This window comes from Rhinatrema bivittatum, chromosome 2 (assembly GCF_901001135.1).
Source record: "Rhinatrema bivittatum chromosome 2, aRhiBiv1.1, whole genome shotgun sequence".
NCBI classification, from domain to species: domain Eukaryota; kingdom Metazoa; phylum Chordata; class Amphibia; order Gymnophiona; family Rhinatrematidae; genus Rhinatrema; species Rhinatrema bivittatum.
Window position 1 is genome coordinate 74,979,259 of NC_042616.1, and position 19,793 is coordinate 74,999,051.

A 19,793-nucleotide genomic window follows, 5' to 3' on the forward strand; every position below is an offset into this window, starting at 1 on the left:
CGACGAGGTAGGCATCTTTAGGTAGGTTTCATAGTGACATAGAGTGATGCAAATATGGTAGAGGCAATAGAATATGGTAGATCTGAGGGTATCCATTGCTATTTCCTGTAATGATGACATACAGAAATGATGTCAGGCTTCCTCCAGGGATTTCCTCTGGTTTCTCCCTGCCTAAGGCTTTCTACAAATGTGGTTTGTGCCTTTTGCCCTTCATTTGGAATCTTGGGGTATCCTTGCCACTCTGGATGGCTTCTTTGACAGTCTTCACACCACTTTTTCACTTTCTTTTACTCTCTATCACTGTTTGGGTGTTGTTATGCTTCTTTTGGTGCTCTGTTGCCCCTTCATAATGCCTTGAGCTGTTCATGCCATTTTACCCCGTTGTGGGTCCTTGGGATCTTCATGCCACTTTTGGTACCTTCTTGACAAGGTCTTGATCTGTTGCCTTCACCCTTCTGATGTTTACACATCAGTTTCATTAGAAATGATTAGAAATTCTCAATATGGTAGCCCAAAATAGCCTGCATTGCTTTCCCCATTGACTGTAACGGTAAAAAATGAACAATTTTCCTTTGGATTGTATTGATGCCTATGAAACAGATGAATGAACAAGTTAATATTTTGTCAGTACAACCCTACTGATTAGCTTACTTGTGATTCTGATAATGATTCTACTTATAATTTTCAAAGTAATACTGGATGTACAGAGCACTACACAATGGTGATAAGTATTCAGGTACAAGCCCCTGCTCCAAAGAATTTATAGTCTAATTTAGGACCTGAGGTAATCTGAGATAAGGTGACCTGCCTAAGATCTCAAGGGGTTTGAGAAGGATGGTTTGAACCACTGCCCATTACTCTAACCACTGGTCCACTCATCATCCTTGATAGATGCAATGATCCGACCAGGAGACCACGCAGACATTGATGATGGGGTGGAGTCTTTATCATCTAGGAAATGGGAGAGCTGAAAGAGTTGGCAAGAGTGGAAAAAGGCTGATTTACCTATTGATTGGATTTGGGCATCAGTGAAAATTTGAAAGTCCAGTCTGAGACCCAGTCTTTGAACTTTAAAGCTTTATGAGGGAGAGTTATTCCCTCAAGGATCACCTTTGATAGGGAGTGGGTACGGGTTTTCTTTCCAAGCCAGAGTAGTTCTGTTTTATGTGGCTTTAGGAAGAGATTTTCCAGGTGCAGCTAGTCAGAGATCCTTTCCAAGCAGTTGCTAAGATTTTTGATTGCCTAATTGTGGATTGTATGGCGTGGGATCAAATCTTGGATGCCACTGGTATCCCTGATCTGGTGATCCCTGATAAGTTTGCCTTGAGGAGCCATGTAAATAATACTGAACAGGGTAGGGAAAAGGATAGATCCGTGTGGGTCTCTATAGGAGAGAGGGTGGGTCTGTGATAGTGCTGTTCCCAATGATATAATTTCGGAGTGATCATGAAGGAAGGTTTTGAACAATGTTAATACTGGGTCTGCTAAACCTGGAGCTTTTAGACAGGTGGTTAGGATGTCATTGTCTACTGTATCAAAGGCTGTGAAGATGTCATAGAACATAGTAATAAAATACACAATATCAAATAAAGACAAAAATGGTCCATCCAGTATTCTTGGTTAAGATTCATCCTCTTTTGCTAGATATGCATATCAAATTCTCAAATGCAATTGAATACCTATTCTACCCTTAGGTTTTCCACCCTGTTTCTCAAACCTCTTATCATATCTATCCCAAGCATGACCAAGTCTCTCATGGTCATAACACTCTTGGTCTCCCCATGTTTTCTATAAGCCTTGATGCAATCATACCACTGCTGTTTTTGGGTTATAACTGCCACTCTGTGTAAGTAACCCCCATTCAACCACTGTTGTTTTGTATTGTAATTGAGGTTCCTCAATGCTGTTTTGGAGCCCAGATGCAATTATAGCACTGCTATTTTGTATCTACTATGCTGTGTAGGTTATCACAATGTACATTATTTCTATTCTCTTGTCTAGAATGATCAACTAGATTGATTGTAATCTAGACAGACTTTCAGTTAATCAACTATACTCAAGAATGCCAGTTATTTTGCTATAGACTGGTCTGAAACTGGAATGGAATCAGTCCAGGTTGGTTCAGATTTGCAGAAATTTGGATAGATGCATTTCTGCCGCCTTCTCAATGATTTGCTTAGAAAAGGAAGGTTAAAGACAGGGTAATAGTTTTTCAGTTCTGTAAGGTATACGGTGTTTTTTTTTTAATGTGGGTCTCACAATTGCTTTTGTAAAGCAGCTTGGTAGATGTACTCTGCAAGTGGAAAGTGTATGATGGATTGGAAGCTGGTAAGTACATCAATTTTGAAATACTTGATTAGATAGGGAAGGCAGGGGTGGTCTTATCATGTAGTGGCTTTGAGGTTGCTGAGCAGAGTATCAACGTCTTCTAGAAAGAGGTGGAAGATAATGAGGATGTGAAAGGAAGTGGAATGTTCTATCTATGACTTGATTCCTTTCTTGGCTTTATCTAACTGTCCTGATGTGAGTGATTTTGTCTGTGCAGAAATCTGCAAATCTATTGCAGAAAGTTACAGATGTCAACATAGTATGCAGGAAAGAGGGGTGCACAAGAGCTTGTTCATGGTCTAGGATAGTTCTATGGGAGAGGGCTTTTTTTTCCAGATTAATAGCTTTTTTTTCTGAAATAGGATTTTTTGCTTCAATGAATGTCTATGATATGGGATTTTTGATACTGCACATTCTAAATGAGGCTATTACTTCTATTACTGACTTGAGATCTGAGTTCCATTTGCCAACCAGGGGGGTAGATGAGGAGTGGAGTAAATTATCATCTGAATTTGGAGGGTGGGTAAGAAGATATCTATGGTCAGATATATGTTTATTTCAATTTGTTTTGTGATAACATTGGTTTTAGTTTTCTGAGAGGGTATTGGCGGCACTTCAAAGGATATCATATGGTGGTCTAACAGGGATACTATCTGTGTAGATTTTTCTTTTGATAAAAATATGCACACACTTTTGAAAATGCAAACGTGAACATAATTCCAAATCCCCTCCCAATCTCACTTGCAAAAATGCATCTTCAAAGATACATATAAAGGCCCCGTGTATCTACTTTTTTACCCACATATCAGCTGGACAATTTTGTAAAAGCCCATTTTTCAGGTAAAGCATGGCTTTGAAATTATTCCCTTAGCTGTTATCATTTTCAAATTTCTCAGTCAAATGAATATGAGAGGGACAGGTTAAGTGTTTGCATAATTAGGAGAAAATAAGATACATTTTTATGTATTGTATTTTACTTTCAATAAAGATGAAATGATAGAGAAATAAGATTAAAGAGAGAGCTCTAGCTGTCTTTCTCTCTAGAGAGAGAGAAAGATAGTAGAATTTAAAATATCCCAGGCAGACAAGACTATAATGGAGCGGCACCAGGCATGTGCGCGGATGCCGCAGGTAACCTGGAACCGTGCATGGAGCCGGTGGACAGGGGTGGGGGGCGATCGCTGCCTTACTCGCCATATGGCGAAATGGCTATTTCTAGACCTCTCTGCATTCCCAATGTCGCGGAGCTGATGTGGGATGTCTGCCCGGCCCATCAATGCGCATCACAGGCACACTGACATCGTGGCACTGACATCATCACGCTGGCACCACAGTGCCGTCTGCTCATGCAAGGATGTAGTTCAGTGGTGGATCTGGGAGTGTCCGACACTGTTCAGGTTTGTATCCTATCCCCCCCCCCCCCCTTGGTGCTTTTGAAGTGGCTGAGTGGGCCAGGGGTTGGTGCTCAGACGCAGGGAGGAAGATCAGGGAGTGTTGGGTTGCCACGTCCCTTTGTTCTGGCTCCCCACACTTTAAGGCTGCTTTCCTCATCTGGTCTGCTGTTGGCTGCAGATTCAATTGGTGAGTGCTACCCCACTGACTACCAGAAGTCCTGAGCAGGCAGATCATTTATTGGACTAATTAGACATATATACAAAAAAAAGAAAGCCTGCAGGACATGTCTTTATTTGGTCTGCTTAATTCTTGCATAGCTCCAGAAATAATAAGCCTGCCCCCCCCCCCCAAGACCACAGGTACGCTGCCTATTCTCATTGTACATCCTGGTGGGGAGGGGCCACCAATGCTATACACCCTCCAAGGAATTGGGGGTGTACAGACCCTGCTCCCCTCAAGAGGGTTGAGAAGAGAAGTGCAGAGGCCGGAAGGGGGTGGTAGAGATGCAGCACATATACCACTGGATTCCCTGGCTGCTAGTCGGGTATAGCCATATGTGAGTAATGCAGCAGGGGAAGCTGGACCTGGGCATAGCAGCGAATGTGGAGCAGTGGGTGTAGGTGGCAACCCTTATCCCCAGCAGCCAGCCCTCCAGCTAGCTGGGGGAATGCCAAGAGACTGTGCATCAAGCCACCCTGCCTGCTCCTCCTTGCTCGGGGTGGGTGGTACCTGTCTGGGGAAGCCCAGACAGGGAGCTATCCCATCACCCCTTACCCTTTGCTTCACAGCCAGACCCCATTTTGGAGGTCTGCTGAGGCGGTGCCCTCAGGATGGCAAGCCTGGGCTGGCCCCAGTGCACCTGATTTTACCCTCCTGCTCCTATGCAAGGCAGGAAATTTGGAAACAGTGCCACTCCCAGCCCTTGGTCAGCCATGCACACCCTGAGGCCATAGCCGCAAGCTGGGGGTCCCTGGTTGCCCACTTTAACTCCTCGGGGAGTTAAAATGGCTTCCCCCACACAAATGGAGTCAAGCCACTTCTTGCCAGCTTCACAGACAATGCAAATTGCAGTTGTATCTGCACCAGGCTTCATCTCAGCCAAGTAAGAGCATTAGGTAAATGGAGAAGTTGCCTTATCTGCAGAGGCTGTCCTGGACACCACAGCTGATCAGCCTGTGGTTGCACAGTCACCAGTGGGTGTCTAATGCTAATCTGATTGTTCTTGAAGGGGAGGGGCCCCAGGTTAGCAGAAAAGGTGACGGGACAGGGGTATAAACATAAAGATAGAGGCAGAAGACACTCTAGGGGTTCTGACACATCTAGCAGCCATAGTTCCTCCTCTGTATCATCTTAGGTTTCATGTGGCTCTTCATGTGTAGGGCACAGGAAGCTCTGTAATAGCTGGTGCAGGACTGCCAGCCCTAAGCACCATTAAACAGTTGTGACAGGGAGTCCCATGACCTCTGTGTTAGTGCCTCCATCAACAATATTTGGACATTTTTAATTTGCTGGAGGGGCACAGAAGAGGGGACAGCTCCTGGAAAGGGTGCAAGTGGCACGAGCCTCCAGGAGGTGGAAAAAGGGTAGCTAGGAACATTATTAACTGGGTCCATTCCTTTGCTCGCCTGGCATCAGTAGTGGTTAGAGCTGATCCTTCACAGCACATGGCCATGTGGAAGTATCTGGATACTATTCTCAGTGTTCACTGGGAGTAGGAGGGTTTCGCTTGGCTCAACTATGATGAGCAGGTCAGAGAGTGAATGGCAGACACTCCAGCTACGGCAGAGGGTTCACATGACATAGAACAGTGGCTGACCAATATGACAAGAAGAAAAAAGGATGCACCAGCAAGCACCCAGTCATTTCAAAGCCACAGCAATGCCTAAGCACAGGCAACTTGGGGCATAATGTTGCGGAGGCTTGCTGACGATACACCAAAGTACAAGCATATCTATACCACCTGTGCCGCAGATCACCCAGCCTCCAGATGCCCCAAAAAGGGCCGAAGTGGAAGAGGAAAATAGAAGCCCAATCTTGTATAATCACTTGCTTTTACTATGGCATGCATTGCCGGCGGTGCTAGCCAGTGAACATGAATTAGATTTATTTTGTTTTGCCTTCACTATTGCATTCTTCGGTGTGCTCAGATTAAATGATCTGGTGGTGTCAGCCAGCTGCCAGCATGATAGCTCCAGCCTGATGCTTCAGATGTCTCATTTTCTGACAGGAAACTAAGGATTCAAATCAGGAGGTCAAAACATATCAGACAGGTGATAGTGCAGTGTTCACACTGGCCGAGGTGGTGGTGCTGCCTACTTGCCCTGTCGTGAATGCCGCACGCATGCCACCATTATGACAGAAGGGGAAGTGCAATTCCTGGTGCATGTGGACTCTCAACCTTTGAGCAAGTACCAATTCACCATTATTCTTAAGTGAGCCCTAGAGGTGGCCGGCTTGCAGGTTGAGCAATTCAGCACACACTCATTCAGGATAAGTGCTGCATCCAGTGCTGCCACATCTAGTTTTCTGGGTGTGGCAATCCAGCTATAGGCAGGTGTTGATCTCTGGCTTACTTAACTTACATTAGACAGTTGAACAGTACCCCAAACCACTGAACACCTCGGTAAGCTAGCATTGCTAACCCTCCCCGCCCCCCCGGGATTGGGATAACTAGTTCACATGCTCTGGCTTACTAACATTATCATTGCCGTATCGTTTCAGGTATTTACTGGCGATGAAGGATGTTTTGGACCAAAGGCATTCCTTCATGTTCTGGGCAGAGCACCATGTGAAAGAAAGTGCTCACGGTCCGCATTTGGGTCTGGCATCAAATGACGTAACTTTGCGATGGCTGGGCAGAAAAGGCATGCAATGGGACCAGCTCATCCCAGCTTCTGATCAGATCGTCCCCACCTGAAGTACTGATAATTAACCTAGGAGGCAACGATCTGGGGGATATTCCTGGCCAGATGTTAATTAACAACATCCAGAACAATATTGCCTTCATTTTGGTGTTGATACCTGACATGAAAGTCATGTGGTCAGAGGTCATCCCTCCATCCAATACATGCAGCTCTGGGGATGCTGGATAGGTAAATTAAATAAACAGATCAGTGATTTCATAGAGCATAAAGGAGGTTACCATATCAGACACAAGTGGGTATATGTAGAATGTAAAGACCTATTCCAGAAAGACAGGGAGCACTTATCTGACGTGGCTCAGGATCTATTTTTAAATGCACTGAGACTGGCCATTTGTCGGATGCTGTTCTGACCTTGAATGGAGACCACAGCTGTATGGGGAGGATCCCAGGGAAACCTTAGGGCTACCCGGGCCCTTTGGTGGGGTACCCCAGCTTGAAAGCGGGAGAGTTGTTGTTTAAGAGAGCCAGTGCATGGTATCACTGGTATGTGATAACTAGATTTTATTTATTTATTTATAGACTTTTATATACCGGTATTAGTAGGGACATCATACCGGTTTACATAAGAACAAAAGGATTGAAATTACAATATAACAGGGAAGAGGAACTGGGAAAGGGGGTAACTTAAGCGCAGCGTAGAAAGAAAGGTAAACAACCATAAGAGTTGAACTAAGAGGAGCCAAAAACATCAAATGGAAGGGGTATCATCAGATGGCATAGCTTGAGGAGCGTGGAGGGGGAGGAGGTCCTATTCTGGGTAGGCACGTTTAAATAACCAGGTTTTTAGTTTCTTCTTAAATTTGATGGTGCATGGTTCAAGGCACAAGATGGGGGGGGAGGGCGTTCCAGAGTGACGGGCCAACAATTGAGAGGGCACGGTCACGTGTGGAGGAGAGGCGAGCTGTTTTAAGTGAGGGTACAATTAGAGAGCCGTTCTTAGCAGTTCTGGTAGGTCTGGTGGACTGGTAGGGGTTAAAAGGGAAGTCGAGCCAGTTGGAGTTGTGAACATAAAGATATTTATGTATAATAGTCAGTGTTTTGTAATGGATATGGGAGAGGATCGGGAGCAAGTGTAGCTCTTTGAGTATGGGGGTGATATGTTCACATTTGCGGGTATTTGAGAGAATTTGTGCTGTTGCATTTTGCAGCAGATGACAGGGGACTGTTTGCTATCAGGGCCAAGGGGCCCCAGTTTGATGGTAGACCAGATATCCTGTACAAGTCAGCAGTCACCTTGCTTGTGTGTGGTGGGCTGACAGGAGCACCCCCAGGGAATGAGCGCCTCTCATGAGGACAGGCTTTGCTTGGCAGCAGTAAGCCCTAGAGTCCAGAGGTGATGCACTATCTGCTCAATGCCCATTGGAGAGTATGCCCACCAGTTAGTACCTAATGTTATGGCTTGAGTGACTAGGTCATCACTGTGATTTTATTGATGCTAATAAAAGCTGTGGCCTAATTTTTACCAAACCTCATGGGGGTCTGTTGTGTGTGTGGTCTTAATGTGCATGGCATCATTTTCCCCCCCTCCCAAATACCATTGTGATGAGCTGGTTATGGCTGCCCAGATTATTGCTTGGTGCCAGGCCCATATGCAAACGCTGCAGGTAACCTGGCTCTGTGCAAAGAGCCAGTGGATGGGGGTGGGAGCGACTGCCATCAAACTCACCCTGTGGCAATGCGGCTATTTCCAGGCCTCTCTGCACTTCTGATGTTACGGCACTTATGTAGGACATCCGCCCGGCACACCAACACTCATCATGGGTGTGCTGCCGTCATGGTGCTGATATCATCATGCCGGTGCCACAGCACCATGTGCACATGCAAGTGGGGGTGGAAGCAAGGAGGTGGTTCAGGGCCAGACCTGAAAGTGTCCCAAACTGTTCAGGGTGGTATCCTGCCCCCCCCCCCCCCCCAATTAGGGCTTTTGAAGCAATGGGGCAGGACAGGGGTTGGGTGCTAAGGAGCGGGGAGGAGAACCAGGGAATGTTGGTTTGCCCTGTCCCTTTGCTCCTGTTGCCCGTACTGGAAGATGCTTTCCTAGTTCCCACCCTTCGACCCATTCTTCGGTTGATGGTATAGTCAGCATTCTTATGTTAGGAAGTTACTGTAGTTGTGTTCTATTTACATTGTTGCAGCTTTGGGGGCAGAGTAACCAAGCTAGAAAGGGGGGAGGTTGCTGTTTAACGGAGCCAGTGCACAGTAGCACTGCTATGCAGTAACTAGATGATAGGGGACCGTCTGCCGTCATGGCCAGGTGGCTCCGGTTTGATGGTAGACCGGTTGTCCCATACACGTGGGCTGTTCACTTTCTTATACGTGCTGATCAGAGAACCCAAGGGGAGCGAGCGTCTCTCACAAGGATGGGCTTTGCTTGGCAGCAGCGAGCCCAGGAGTCTGGAACGGATGCACTGCCTGCCCGATTCCCATTAGCGAGTACACCCGCTGTTTAATACATAATGTTATGGCTCGGGTGCCCAGGTCATCACTGTAACTTTGTTGGTGTTAATAAAGTTGTGGCCTAATTTTTACCAAATCCTTGTGGGGTCTGTTGTGTGTGTGGTCTCAATGTGCATGGCATCGTTCCACCCCCCCCCCCCCCCCCCCCCCAAGCACCATTGTGATGAGCTGGTGGCAGCAGGTTTTAATGGCACTCTTCTTAAAAAAATAGAAATGGAATAAAAATGCTAGCTCACACATTTTGCTCATCTTACTATAATATTACAGTTTGCAAAATGTTTATTTTTAATGTTAATAGATTCATTTCAACAAAGTATAAAGTTCATAATTAATTCAATACTCACTTACATCCATTCTCCATGATAAAAAGAAAATATGTTTAGCCTCTCTCCTAGCCTTACATTTGCAAAGACAAAATACAATTAAAAACAAAAAAATTCAAGTAATTATAACATACCCCAGCCAATGATGGTATACCAATAAAAGTATCTTCTCTCTGGGAAAAATGTTTCTACCAGCAATGTGAAAAGATATAACCCTTCAATGAATAGCCAGAAATAATTGGACATGACACAGTAGTGGAAAAACACCATCACTGCTTTGCATTCCACCTGTAGAAAATATACACAAAGAAAACAATGACAAACAATGTCCAAGCAGTTATCATTGTCAGAAATAATGCACTGAATAAATGTTATAAATATATGTTTTGTTTGTAAATCATACGCCAAATTACATACAATATAGAATAAGTTATATAATTTTCTTACATTTTGGTTACAATAAAAGATTCCTGGAAATCTTAAAAAATTTTTACTGAAGGCAAAAAAGGCTTTTACTGAATCTTCCCTATTGAATATGGAGATCTTAGAAATAAATCTTAACCCATTCTGAATTTATCCACCTTTAATGCCAATATGCCATTGGATGAATCATTTGCCAAGATATTTATAGCTTTCTGTGGCACACATTAAGCAAACATTTGAGCCAAAATGGTTTATATTGAAATGCAAATCATATTATACTGGGAACCTCTTGAACATGGCACAGATGTTTACTTTATATTCTACTACAACGACAAACCTCACACTATTATTATATGCTATAAAAAATATACTTTGCACTTTTCAACATAATGCCACACACACTGAATAACTGAAATTTGAGAGCCATCATTCATAAGGCTCTTACATCGCAGCAGCTCATAAAACAACTTTTAATTACTTTGCCCTTTTCTATCTAATCATCAGTCCTGATTAAGTACATGTGATGACATGAAGCAAATTGAAAATAAAAATATCCTGGTAATCAGAGAAGTGCAACAGTTGAACATGCATCTCTCTGAAGTAGGAAGTATTGACTTCCAAAACACGGCCCGTGTTGGGGTCTTTTCGGGAACCAACTTCAGATCTCCTGGTTGGATAACAGTTCTCTAAGAGTTTTGGGTTTTGATGTATGACCAGCGAACCCATCTTTTCTGATATGAGCACTAAAGACACTGCCATACGAAACAGTAATATAAAACATTGAGATACATATAATTTTAATTCAACAAAAAAAGGTATTTAATCAGATCCGATACAAAAGGGCCTGGCAATTAACAGGTGCTTTATGAGCTGCTGTGATATAGGGAGCCCGATGAAGAATGGTCCTCAAATTTAAGTTAATTAGTGTGTGAGGCATTATTTTGAAAGGCACATAGTATATTTTTTACAGCATAAAGTAACAGTGTGGAGTTTGTTGTTGCATTACTTTTATCTCTCCCGTTTCGGACTAGTAGTTTAGTACTTTATATACTACACATAATAGAGATGTGAATCGTGTCCTCGATCATCTTAACGATCGATTTCGGCTGGGAGGGGGAGAGAATCGTATTGTTGCCGTTTGGGGGTGTAAACTATCGTGAAAATCATTCAAATCGTGAGCCGGCACACTAAAACCCCCTAAAACCCACCCCCGACCCTTTAAATTAAATCCCCCACCCTCCCGAACCCCCCCCCCAAATGCTTTAAATTACCTGGGGATCCAGCAGTGGTCCAGAATGGCGGCGGTCCGGAACGGCCCCCTCAATTGAATCCTGTTGTCTTCAGCCGGCGCCATTTTGCAAAATGGCCACCGCAAAATGGCGGCGGCCATAGACCAAAACGATTCGACGCAGGAGGTCGTTCCGGACACCCGCTGGACTCCCAGGAACTTTTGGCCAGCTTGGGGGGGGCCTCCTGACCCCCACAAGACTTGCCAAAAGTCCAGCGGGGGTCCGGAACGACCTCCTGCATCGAATCGTTTTGGTCTATGGCCGCCGCCATTTTGCGGTGGCCATTTTGCAAAATGGCGCTGGCTGAAGACAACAGGATTCAATTGAGGGGGCCGTTCCGGACCGCCGCCGTTCTGGACCACTGCTGGATCCCCAGGTAATTTAAAGCATTTGGGGGGGGGGTCGGGAGGGTGGGGGATTTAATTTAAAGGGTCGGGGGTGGGTTTTAGGGGGTTTTAGTGTGCCGGTTTTCCTGCCCTCCCCCTTCCCACGATTTATGATTTTTTAACGATAAATCGGGGGAATTGGTATTGTATCGTGGCCCTAACGATTTTTGACGATTTAAAATATATCGGACGATATTTTAAATCATCAAAAAACGATTCACATCCCTAAAACATAAGGTTGAGATTTTTGATTTACAGTGGCCATCAAATAAATACAGCACCCCTACTATTAAGTAGCCTTAGCTGCTGGTAGAAGAAATGTACATAATTGGGTGATAAGAGAACTTTGTGACTAAGGGGTCATTTTCTAAGGAGTTACCTTCACAAATCAGCTGACAGCCGTTAACGCAATTTGCGAATGCAAATTCATAATTTAGGGGGCGGAGTTTATGCAAAGTTATTGTGTGTGGCAAAACAGCTGCAGTGGTAGCATGGCTCCTAATGTGGCCAATAGCTACAACCCTTTCATTAGAGAGAGAGAGAGAGAGAGAGAGAGAGAGAGAGAGAGAGAGAGAGAGAGAGAGAGAGAGAGAGAGAGAGACACTTCCTATAATGCCTATGCCCTAGACAGGTATTTGTATCCCTATGGGAGGGCCACCTAGTAGCTCGGGGTGGGGATTAGGTATGAGCGTAGGGGGTTGGGGGCCACTTTCACATTCAACATGAGACCTACAGAAAGAACAGTGGTCTCTAGTGCAGATTTGCTGGCCGTCGGAGTGAGGAAACTCACTCCAAGAAGGGATTTGGGCAACATTCTCTCAACCTAGCTTGTTGTTGCCCAGGTAGAGTGTCCATCAAGCTAGGTTGAGAGAACGTTGCCCAAATCTTTTCTTGGAGTGAGTGTCCTCACTCCGACGGCCAGCAAATCTTCACTAGAGACCACTGTTCTATCCGTAGGTCTCATGTTGAATGTGAAAGTGGTCCCCAACCCCCTACGCTCATAACCACCCCGAGGGAGGGCCTATGGGAGGGCCACCCCGAGCTACTAGGTGGCCCTCTCATAGGGATACAAATACCTGTCTAGGGCATAGGCATTATAGGAAGTCTCTCTCTCTCTCTCTCTCTCTCTCTCTCTCTCTCTCTCTCTCTCTCTCTCTCTCTCTCTCTCTCTCTCTCTCTCTCTCTCTCTCTCTCTCTCTCTCTCTCTCACATACACATATATGATTCATTGGTTGTGCACGATGGATTTGCTGCTCCAGTTCCACGAATGGCAATGTTTCCCCACTGCATGACAAATGCCTTATTTGCATAGGACACGCCCCCTCATGCATTACCATTGCGATATTGGAAAATGAGGCCCTAAATGGATTAAGTGTGACATCATACATCTTTAAAATGAAACAGAAGGACATTAAAAGTAGAAATGGGATAACATCATACTGCACAAAGTAGCTGGATAGAGATGATAGCTTTGGTAGACTGCTTGATATTTAAAGATTCAAACTTCTGGAACCCTTTCTCAGTCAATGTCATCATCGATGCTATGTTGACTGAGGAAGGAAGCTTATTAATTCCTAAACACTTGTATCTCCAAACATTCCTTAGCCTAGTAATGTTATCTTCATTAGTCAATTACAGTACTTGGTTGGTTTTCTATTAAGTAATCTGCATAAAGTTAAACTGAATTATCCTTTTTATTATAGTATCAAGCCAGTTCAGGTTATGCTTTATCAGGACATTAGCCTGTATCTACCCTATTTGAAACACTTGTCCTTTGGCCTTATGCTTCATAGGTTACTCGGAGCATGCTGTAGTACTTAAAGCCATTTTGTAATGTAAATACTAGTGAATAAGATGTTTGACAATTCAGAGTGATATGAATAAAAAGGAGAAATAAAAACTGAAAGGACCCTACTTTGCTGTTCTTTTTGATAAATTTAAGGAAATTTACCCTTTTTATCTTTTCCTTTATGGTGTTCATTAAACAGGGACTTTGGAAGGAAGAAAAAAATATTTTATTGATAATACAGCATCTATAATAGAAATTATAGTATTATAAATGCCAGTTGTTTCAGAAAAATGCAAGCTCTATTAACATACCTATATACTGGGTTCAAGTACTTCCATTCTCTGCAGTATATATTTCCATATTTTTCATTGTAGACAAAATAACTCATTAAAAACTGTCCATTACAGAGCTAGATAGGTTGAAAGACCAGCTGTCCATTAAGCCTAACCTTCTTCTGATCGCTAAACTGCTCTCGGTACATGATAATCTAAGAAAAGGTGGAAAAAAAAAAAACCCCTATGCAGTAGTCCAAATATTCATCAATCAAAAAATATTCTTGTTTGACCCTAGAATCACCCAATGGCACAATTTCCAGCAACTTGTTTCATTTCGTATCTACCTTAGCTTCCTCTTTTATTTATCCTAGAATAACCACACTTAACAATGATTTTGGAAAATAACATTTAAACTTGAAATTCATGGGTAAAATAGCCTGATTGAAAATTGCCCTCCACAACTGTGGCATAAAGTATGCACAGGTTATATAGTGTACACGCTTTCAACCATTGGAAAAATAAGTTTTCCTACATGTTTAGATTGAGAGAGGAAAATAGCATACATACATTGATTTTCAGATGTATGCATCTATTTGGTCCCTTCCTTCAGGACCTGCACAAATGTGAGGTGCAAAGTATGTGGATGCTTTCACCATGTGGACTTTGCACTTGCTAATTTTCCAAGAGAAATAATATGGATAGATTATTTTTGAAAATGTGCACAAAGTATGGGGTAGATTTTTAAAAAAAGTACGCTGGATTTTATAAGATACGCGCGTAGCCGTGCGTATCTTATAAAATTCTGGATCGGCGCGCGCAAGGCTTCCGATTTTGGGCAGCCGGCGCGCGCTGAGCTGCGCAGCCTGCCTCTGTTCCCTCCGAGGCCGCTCCGAAATCGGAGCGGCCTCGGAGGGAACTTTCTTTCGCTCTCCCCTCACCTTCCCCTCCCTTCCCCTACCTAACCCACCCCCCGGCCCTATCTAACCCCCCCTACCTTTATCCACACGCGCCAGCAGGCTGCTGGCGCGCCGAGACCCGACCCGGGGGCAGTTCCGGAGGGCGCGGCCACACCCCCGGAACGCCCCGGGCCGAAACCACGCCCCCGGGCCCGCCCCCGAAATGCCGCGTCCCGTCCCCCAAACGCCGCTTCGTTCGACCCCGCCCCGACACGCCCCCTAAAAAAAACCCCGGGACTTACGCGCGTCCAGGGGCTCTGCGCGCGCCGGCGGCCTATGCAAAATAGGCGCGCCGGTGCGCGAGGGCCCTGCTTGTGTAAATCCGGGCGGATTTACGCGAGCAGGGCTTTTAAAATCCGCCCGTATGTGCATTCAAAGTCAGGTTTCAAAGCAATCAAGCCAGATAACTAAGAGATTACCCCAGGAAGAAAACTTCACTGTACAAGGTGATCAAGTTGCAAAGTCATTTCAGTGGGTAAAACAATGATTTACCTGCAGAAATGGGCTTTTATAAAATTGCCCTCCCTGAGTGCAGGTAAAATAGAATTGCTTACCTATAATACATGTTCTTTCAGAACAGCAGGATATTTAGTCCTTACATATGTGAGTAATGTCTGTTAGGATTCATGAGTTAGTGGGCCCTTGGCCCAAGGTGAGAGGTGGTACCACCCACGGGGAGGAGCCCCACTGGGCCTCACCATCGGGAGGTGAGGTCTGCAGCATCAGGAGACATAGCCCAGGAAGTACAGAGGGATCAGGAGACTGGGGTGTGAGTACAATAGCCAGATAGGTCCTCCTAGTGGTGAAGTGCAGAGCAGGCCCCGAGGAGCGGGGAATGCAAGGCAGAGTATGGAGGAGTGCTGAGAGAGCGACCACAGGGGGCAGAGCCATGGAGTGAGTCAGCACAGGAAGAATGACGTAGACTTAACCGAGGAGTGGGGAAGCCCCAGGGGTCTCTGGCAATGCACGTAAGCGCTACTCCGAGAAGTGGGGGAGTGCGGGTACAGTCTCTGAGATAAAAGCAGGACATTACCCTGAGGAGCAGGGAGCGAGACAAAGTCACTGAAATACTCCAGGCGCTACCCCAAGGAGTGAGGAAGCGCAGTACAGTCACTGAGGTACCCAACGCGCTGCCCGAGGAGCAGGGAGCACGGCACAGTCACAGACGTAAGGCGATGGCCCACAGAGCGGGGTGCACCCAAGTAGTCTCCATGAAGCAGAGAAGGAAGGCAATGACCTGCAGGGTGGGGTACACCTATGTTGAATCTCCACGAAGCACAATAGTAAGACAATGGTCCGCAGAGCGGGGTACGCCAATATTGAGTCTCTACAACTAGAGTAGCTCCAGAAGCAACCCCCGAGGAGCGGGGGTGGGGGGTGGGGGGGGGCTGACAAGCAGAGTCCGAAGTGCAGGGTCCACTGAGGAGTTGATAATCAGAGACAGGAACAAGGCCCCCGAGGAATGGGTACCCGAGAGTGTCTCGTACCAGGAAGTGCAGGAAACAGGAACCAGTGTCCGTCGAGTGATCAGCAGGATTCAGCAAAGAAGAAACTCATTGCCAAGTCGATTAGAGCCAGGCCCTGGTGTTCCTTATGAGTCCAGGGCTAGTGATGTCATCAAGAGGAGATGCCCCTGAGGTTCCCGCCCCGGAGTCCTTAAAGGAGGGCCATGTAGCGCATGCACGCTTAGGGAGATCCGATGGAGGCATGGTGGTCGGCGGCGTCCTTGCCACCCTGGGGAGTCCTGGAACGAGGCAATGTACATCGGGAGCAGCTAGCCACAGCCGCGAGTTTCCCAAGAAAGAGAGGGCAGCGGCACACGAAGGGAGTAATAGCGGTCGCAGCCATCTGCGACTGAAGGTCATAACAATGTCATCAGATGCAGCCTGGATTGGAGCTGAAAATCTAAAGCTCTAAACTTTTCAACTTGCTCTACTGAGCATGTCTGGGAATCCCCATGTCACAGTGTCCATGCGAGGCCCCTCCCAGTTTGTTATTTAGCTATTAGAATAAAAAATCCACATCCTAGAGGAGGTAGGTGGGATTTTTGAGGATTAAATATCCTGCTGTCCTTGGAGAAAACCTGTTCCAGGTAAGCAGCTCTGCTTTCTCTGAGGATTAGCAGATTACATTGCTTGTACACATGGAAATTTCTAGCTATAAAAACAGAAAAGGGAAAATATAATATGCCAATGAGTCAAAATTGTATTTTTGTTGGCAACATGTCATTTTGTTAATTTTTATCTTTTTTGGAAAGTGGTGGAACAAAAAAAACCCTAAAAATAATAAGAATGGAGTTGGATTCTAAACCTTGTAGGACAAATTGAACAAATGTACTGCCACCTTGGGAATCCTTATCCAAATAATAATGAGATGTGAATGTGTGGACGAAACTCCATGTCACAGCTTTGCAGATCTCTTCTATGCAGGCTCATTCCATGAGCTGCTGAATAATTCAGATACTTTCTTATAGATCATGAGTGGTTTAGAGCCACTGAAATCATAAAGTCCATTGGGTTTGTCTCATATGGAGATGTGCCAAGAGAGTGATGTGAAATCTTAATAACATTAGACTCAACATGTCCCATGCTGATATCTGATATCTCTTTCTAAATCATTCCACTCAGACACCAAGATGGAGATATTTCCTATGGAAGGAAAGATTTTGCCAGCCATGTATAGCAAAGTGCTTAGGAATTCCAATTAAGATGATGGACTCAGGTAAGATCTAGGGTAATTTATAACATATTCTAGGAACTCCAAGACCTCGATGGTTTTGTTCATTGATTCTATGACATCTTCTTTAGATGTGCTCTTGATTAACCAATTATCCAGTTAGAAAACTATATGTACACCCAACCTGTGAAGTTGCATAGACACCTCAGATACCCATTTCGGAGGGGATTTTCAAATAAGTTTTGTGAGAGGTTGCACAATTAAAAATAGAATATTCACATTTAAAAAGGTGTATGCACAGATATGCTATTTTATACATTTTGAAAGTAACATGTACTTGCAGTAATGTACATAAATGTTAGCAGGAATAAGAAGTGGTGGTCTAGTGGTTTTGTGAGGCATGATTCAGAAGTACGCATGCAGAGCTGCAATTTTGTAAGCACTATACTGAACTTGTCAAAACACTTTTACATCTACTAATTGACTCAGACAATTGAAAATGACATCTGTTTTGTATGTTTTGGGGTAGGATGTCTGGGTGAACTGGGGGGGAAGGGAGAGTTTCAGATTGAAGTGCTGGAGGATTTAAGTGAATTGGTGAAAGTCTGGCTGAACTGATGGAGGTATCATGGAACTGGTGATTCCAGGTACATGCGTAACTCAAACACACCTTCAAATTGATATAAACTGGATGGAGTCAGAAGGTGGCTATTAAAATGGTCAGTGGTCTTCACTGTAAATCATATGGAGGCAGACTTAAAAATTTAAACATGTAGAGGGGATCTCTTAAGGAGTGGTAGCTACTGTAGAGATGGATAGGCTAGATAGACCATGAGGTCGTTTTCTGCCTTCATGTTTCTATGTTTATAAGTACTGGTAAGCATCATCAGAAGCATAATATACATGCCTCCGCATTTATTTCTGGGTTATTATACATGAACTGTTACAAATATTATATGTAAAATATAAACATTTATTTTTATGAAATGGATATAGAAAGTATGCGTGTTTCTGCATTACAAATTTACACACGTTCTGAAACATGCGCGCACACTTTTGGGACAGAAATATGCAGTATTTTATAAATTGTATGGCCCCAACACACAGTTTATAAAATACTAGCACAAATCTTTACATGCCCACTTATACATGCAAATGGTGTGCCATGGACAGTTTTGAACGTTTGGCTGACTGTGAAAATGTGTTATGCTGATGCTGTGTCAAACGACAGGAGACAATATTGCCTAATTCATCCTGTTTCAGGGACAAAGAATCCAGAACAAATTTTTCCCAAAATTTCGGGAAAAATTTGTTTTTGGGTTAGTGCACACTAACCTGAAATTCTGGGCTCCCCGAATTTCAAAGGCCCGAACCGCAGGAAATACAATATTTCCTGCAGCGGGCCGAAAACGAAGCCGGTTCGGGCTCTGCACATCACTAACAAATATCCCTAAATGGACATAAGCATCCTTTAAATCCAGGGAACATAGCCAATCTCCTTCTTGTAGAAATGAAATTAAGGTGCCTAGAGAAATCACCTTGACCCTCCCCTTTACTAGAGACTTGTTCAAGGACCTTAGGCCGTAGATAGGAGAAAGTCCTCTTGTTTTCTTTGTAATTAGGAAATACTTGGAATAAAGTTCCTAATCTCTTTCGTGTTGTGAACAAACCTTTACCACATTGGTCGCTAAGAAGGAGGAGAGTCAAGCAGTTCCTGATGCCAAGAGGTAGATCAAGAATCTCTCAGTGGGCAATCCAGAGGGTTTCAATAGACATCATTTGTATCTATTTATTTATAAATGTATTACCCATCTATCTGAAATATTAGGTGGATTAATTCCAAACTATACTGAGAAGCCAACTTCTAAGGTTATTCTGGGACAACAGTTTACATAAAAATTTAGCCTCCTCCCACAGTTAAGTTCTTTGGAACTGATACAGGAACACTGCATTTTCCTGGATCTAGTCAAAACCTCATCTCTGGTTTTGACTGGAATATGACTTAGAAATCCTCTGCTGTCTGCTCCAAGAGCAAGGCCCCTTTTATTGTTGTTTGGGATGAGAGGTCAGAAGAAAATGCCTCTTTGGAGAATAGAAGTATCTCCTCGATGCCCTAGTCAAAAGCCTCCTTGATGAGTAGGGTGGGCTAGAAGTGGCTGCAAAGAGGGTCTGAAGTGTGATGCAGTAGTCTTTAATTTGATTCAATGCTTCCTTGACCTTATCTTTGAAGAATTGTTCTCTCTTGCTGAGCATGTCAACAAGTTTTCCTGCATACCTGCACATCAGAACCTGCACATCAGAAGTTTTCCTGCATACCTGCACATCAGAACCACATCAGCCCAATGGCAGAGGCTTTTATTGCCATTTCAAATCATTGTAGGCAAATATTTTCCTGGCCCATGTCCACTAGTGATTATAGATGTCAGGCTGTCACGTTTCTTTTGAGAGAGAGAGAGAATGTGACAGGACCTTCTGCAAAATATCTTGCCCATGAAGATACAGACATATGGTCAAAGCCAGCATCTCCCTGCTCCTGGCATCATGCATTGACAGGGAATGATGCCAATGCTTC

At 44.4% G+C, this 19,793-nt stretch overlaps 1 protein-coding gene and 1 long non-coding RNA gene across 2 annotated transcripts in view; one reads left to right on the forward strand and one right to left on the reverse strand.

The window, feature by feature from the left end:
• ADCYAP1R1 (ADCYAP receptor type I) overlaps window positions 1–19,793 on the reverse strand; it is a 596,453-nt gene that overhangs the window by 220,913 nt on the left and 355,747 nt on the right. The window contains exon 10 of the mRNA XM_029588349.1: window positions 9,562–9,715. Within this exon, the coding sequence (XP_029444209.1) occupies window positions 9,562–9,715 (154 nt within the window). The remainder of the gene's footprint in view (window positions 1–9,561; window positions 9,716–19,793) is intronic.
• The window catches only part of LOC115084052, a 64,401-nt gene continuing 61,790 nt past the window's right edge, over window positions 17,183–19,793 (forward strand). The window contains exon 1 of the long non-coding RNA XR_003854463.1: window positions 17,183–17,266. This is a non-coding gene — a long non-coding RNA (uncharacterized LOC115084052). The remainder of the gene's footprint in view (window positions 17,267–19,793) is intronic.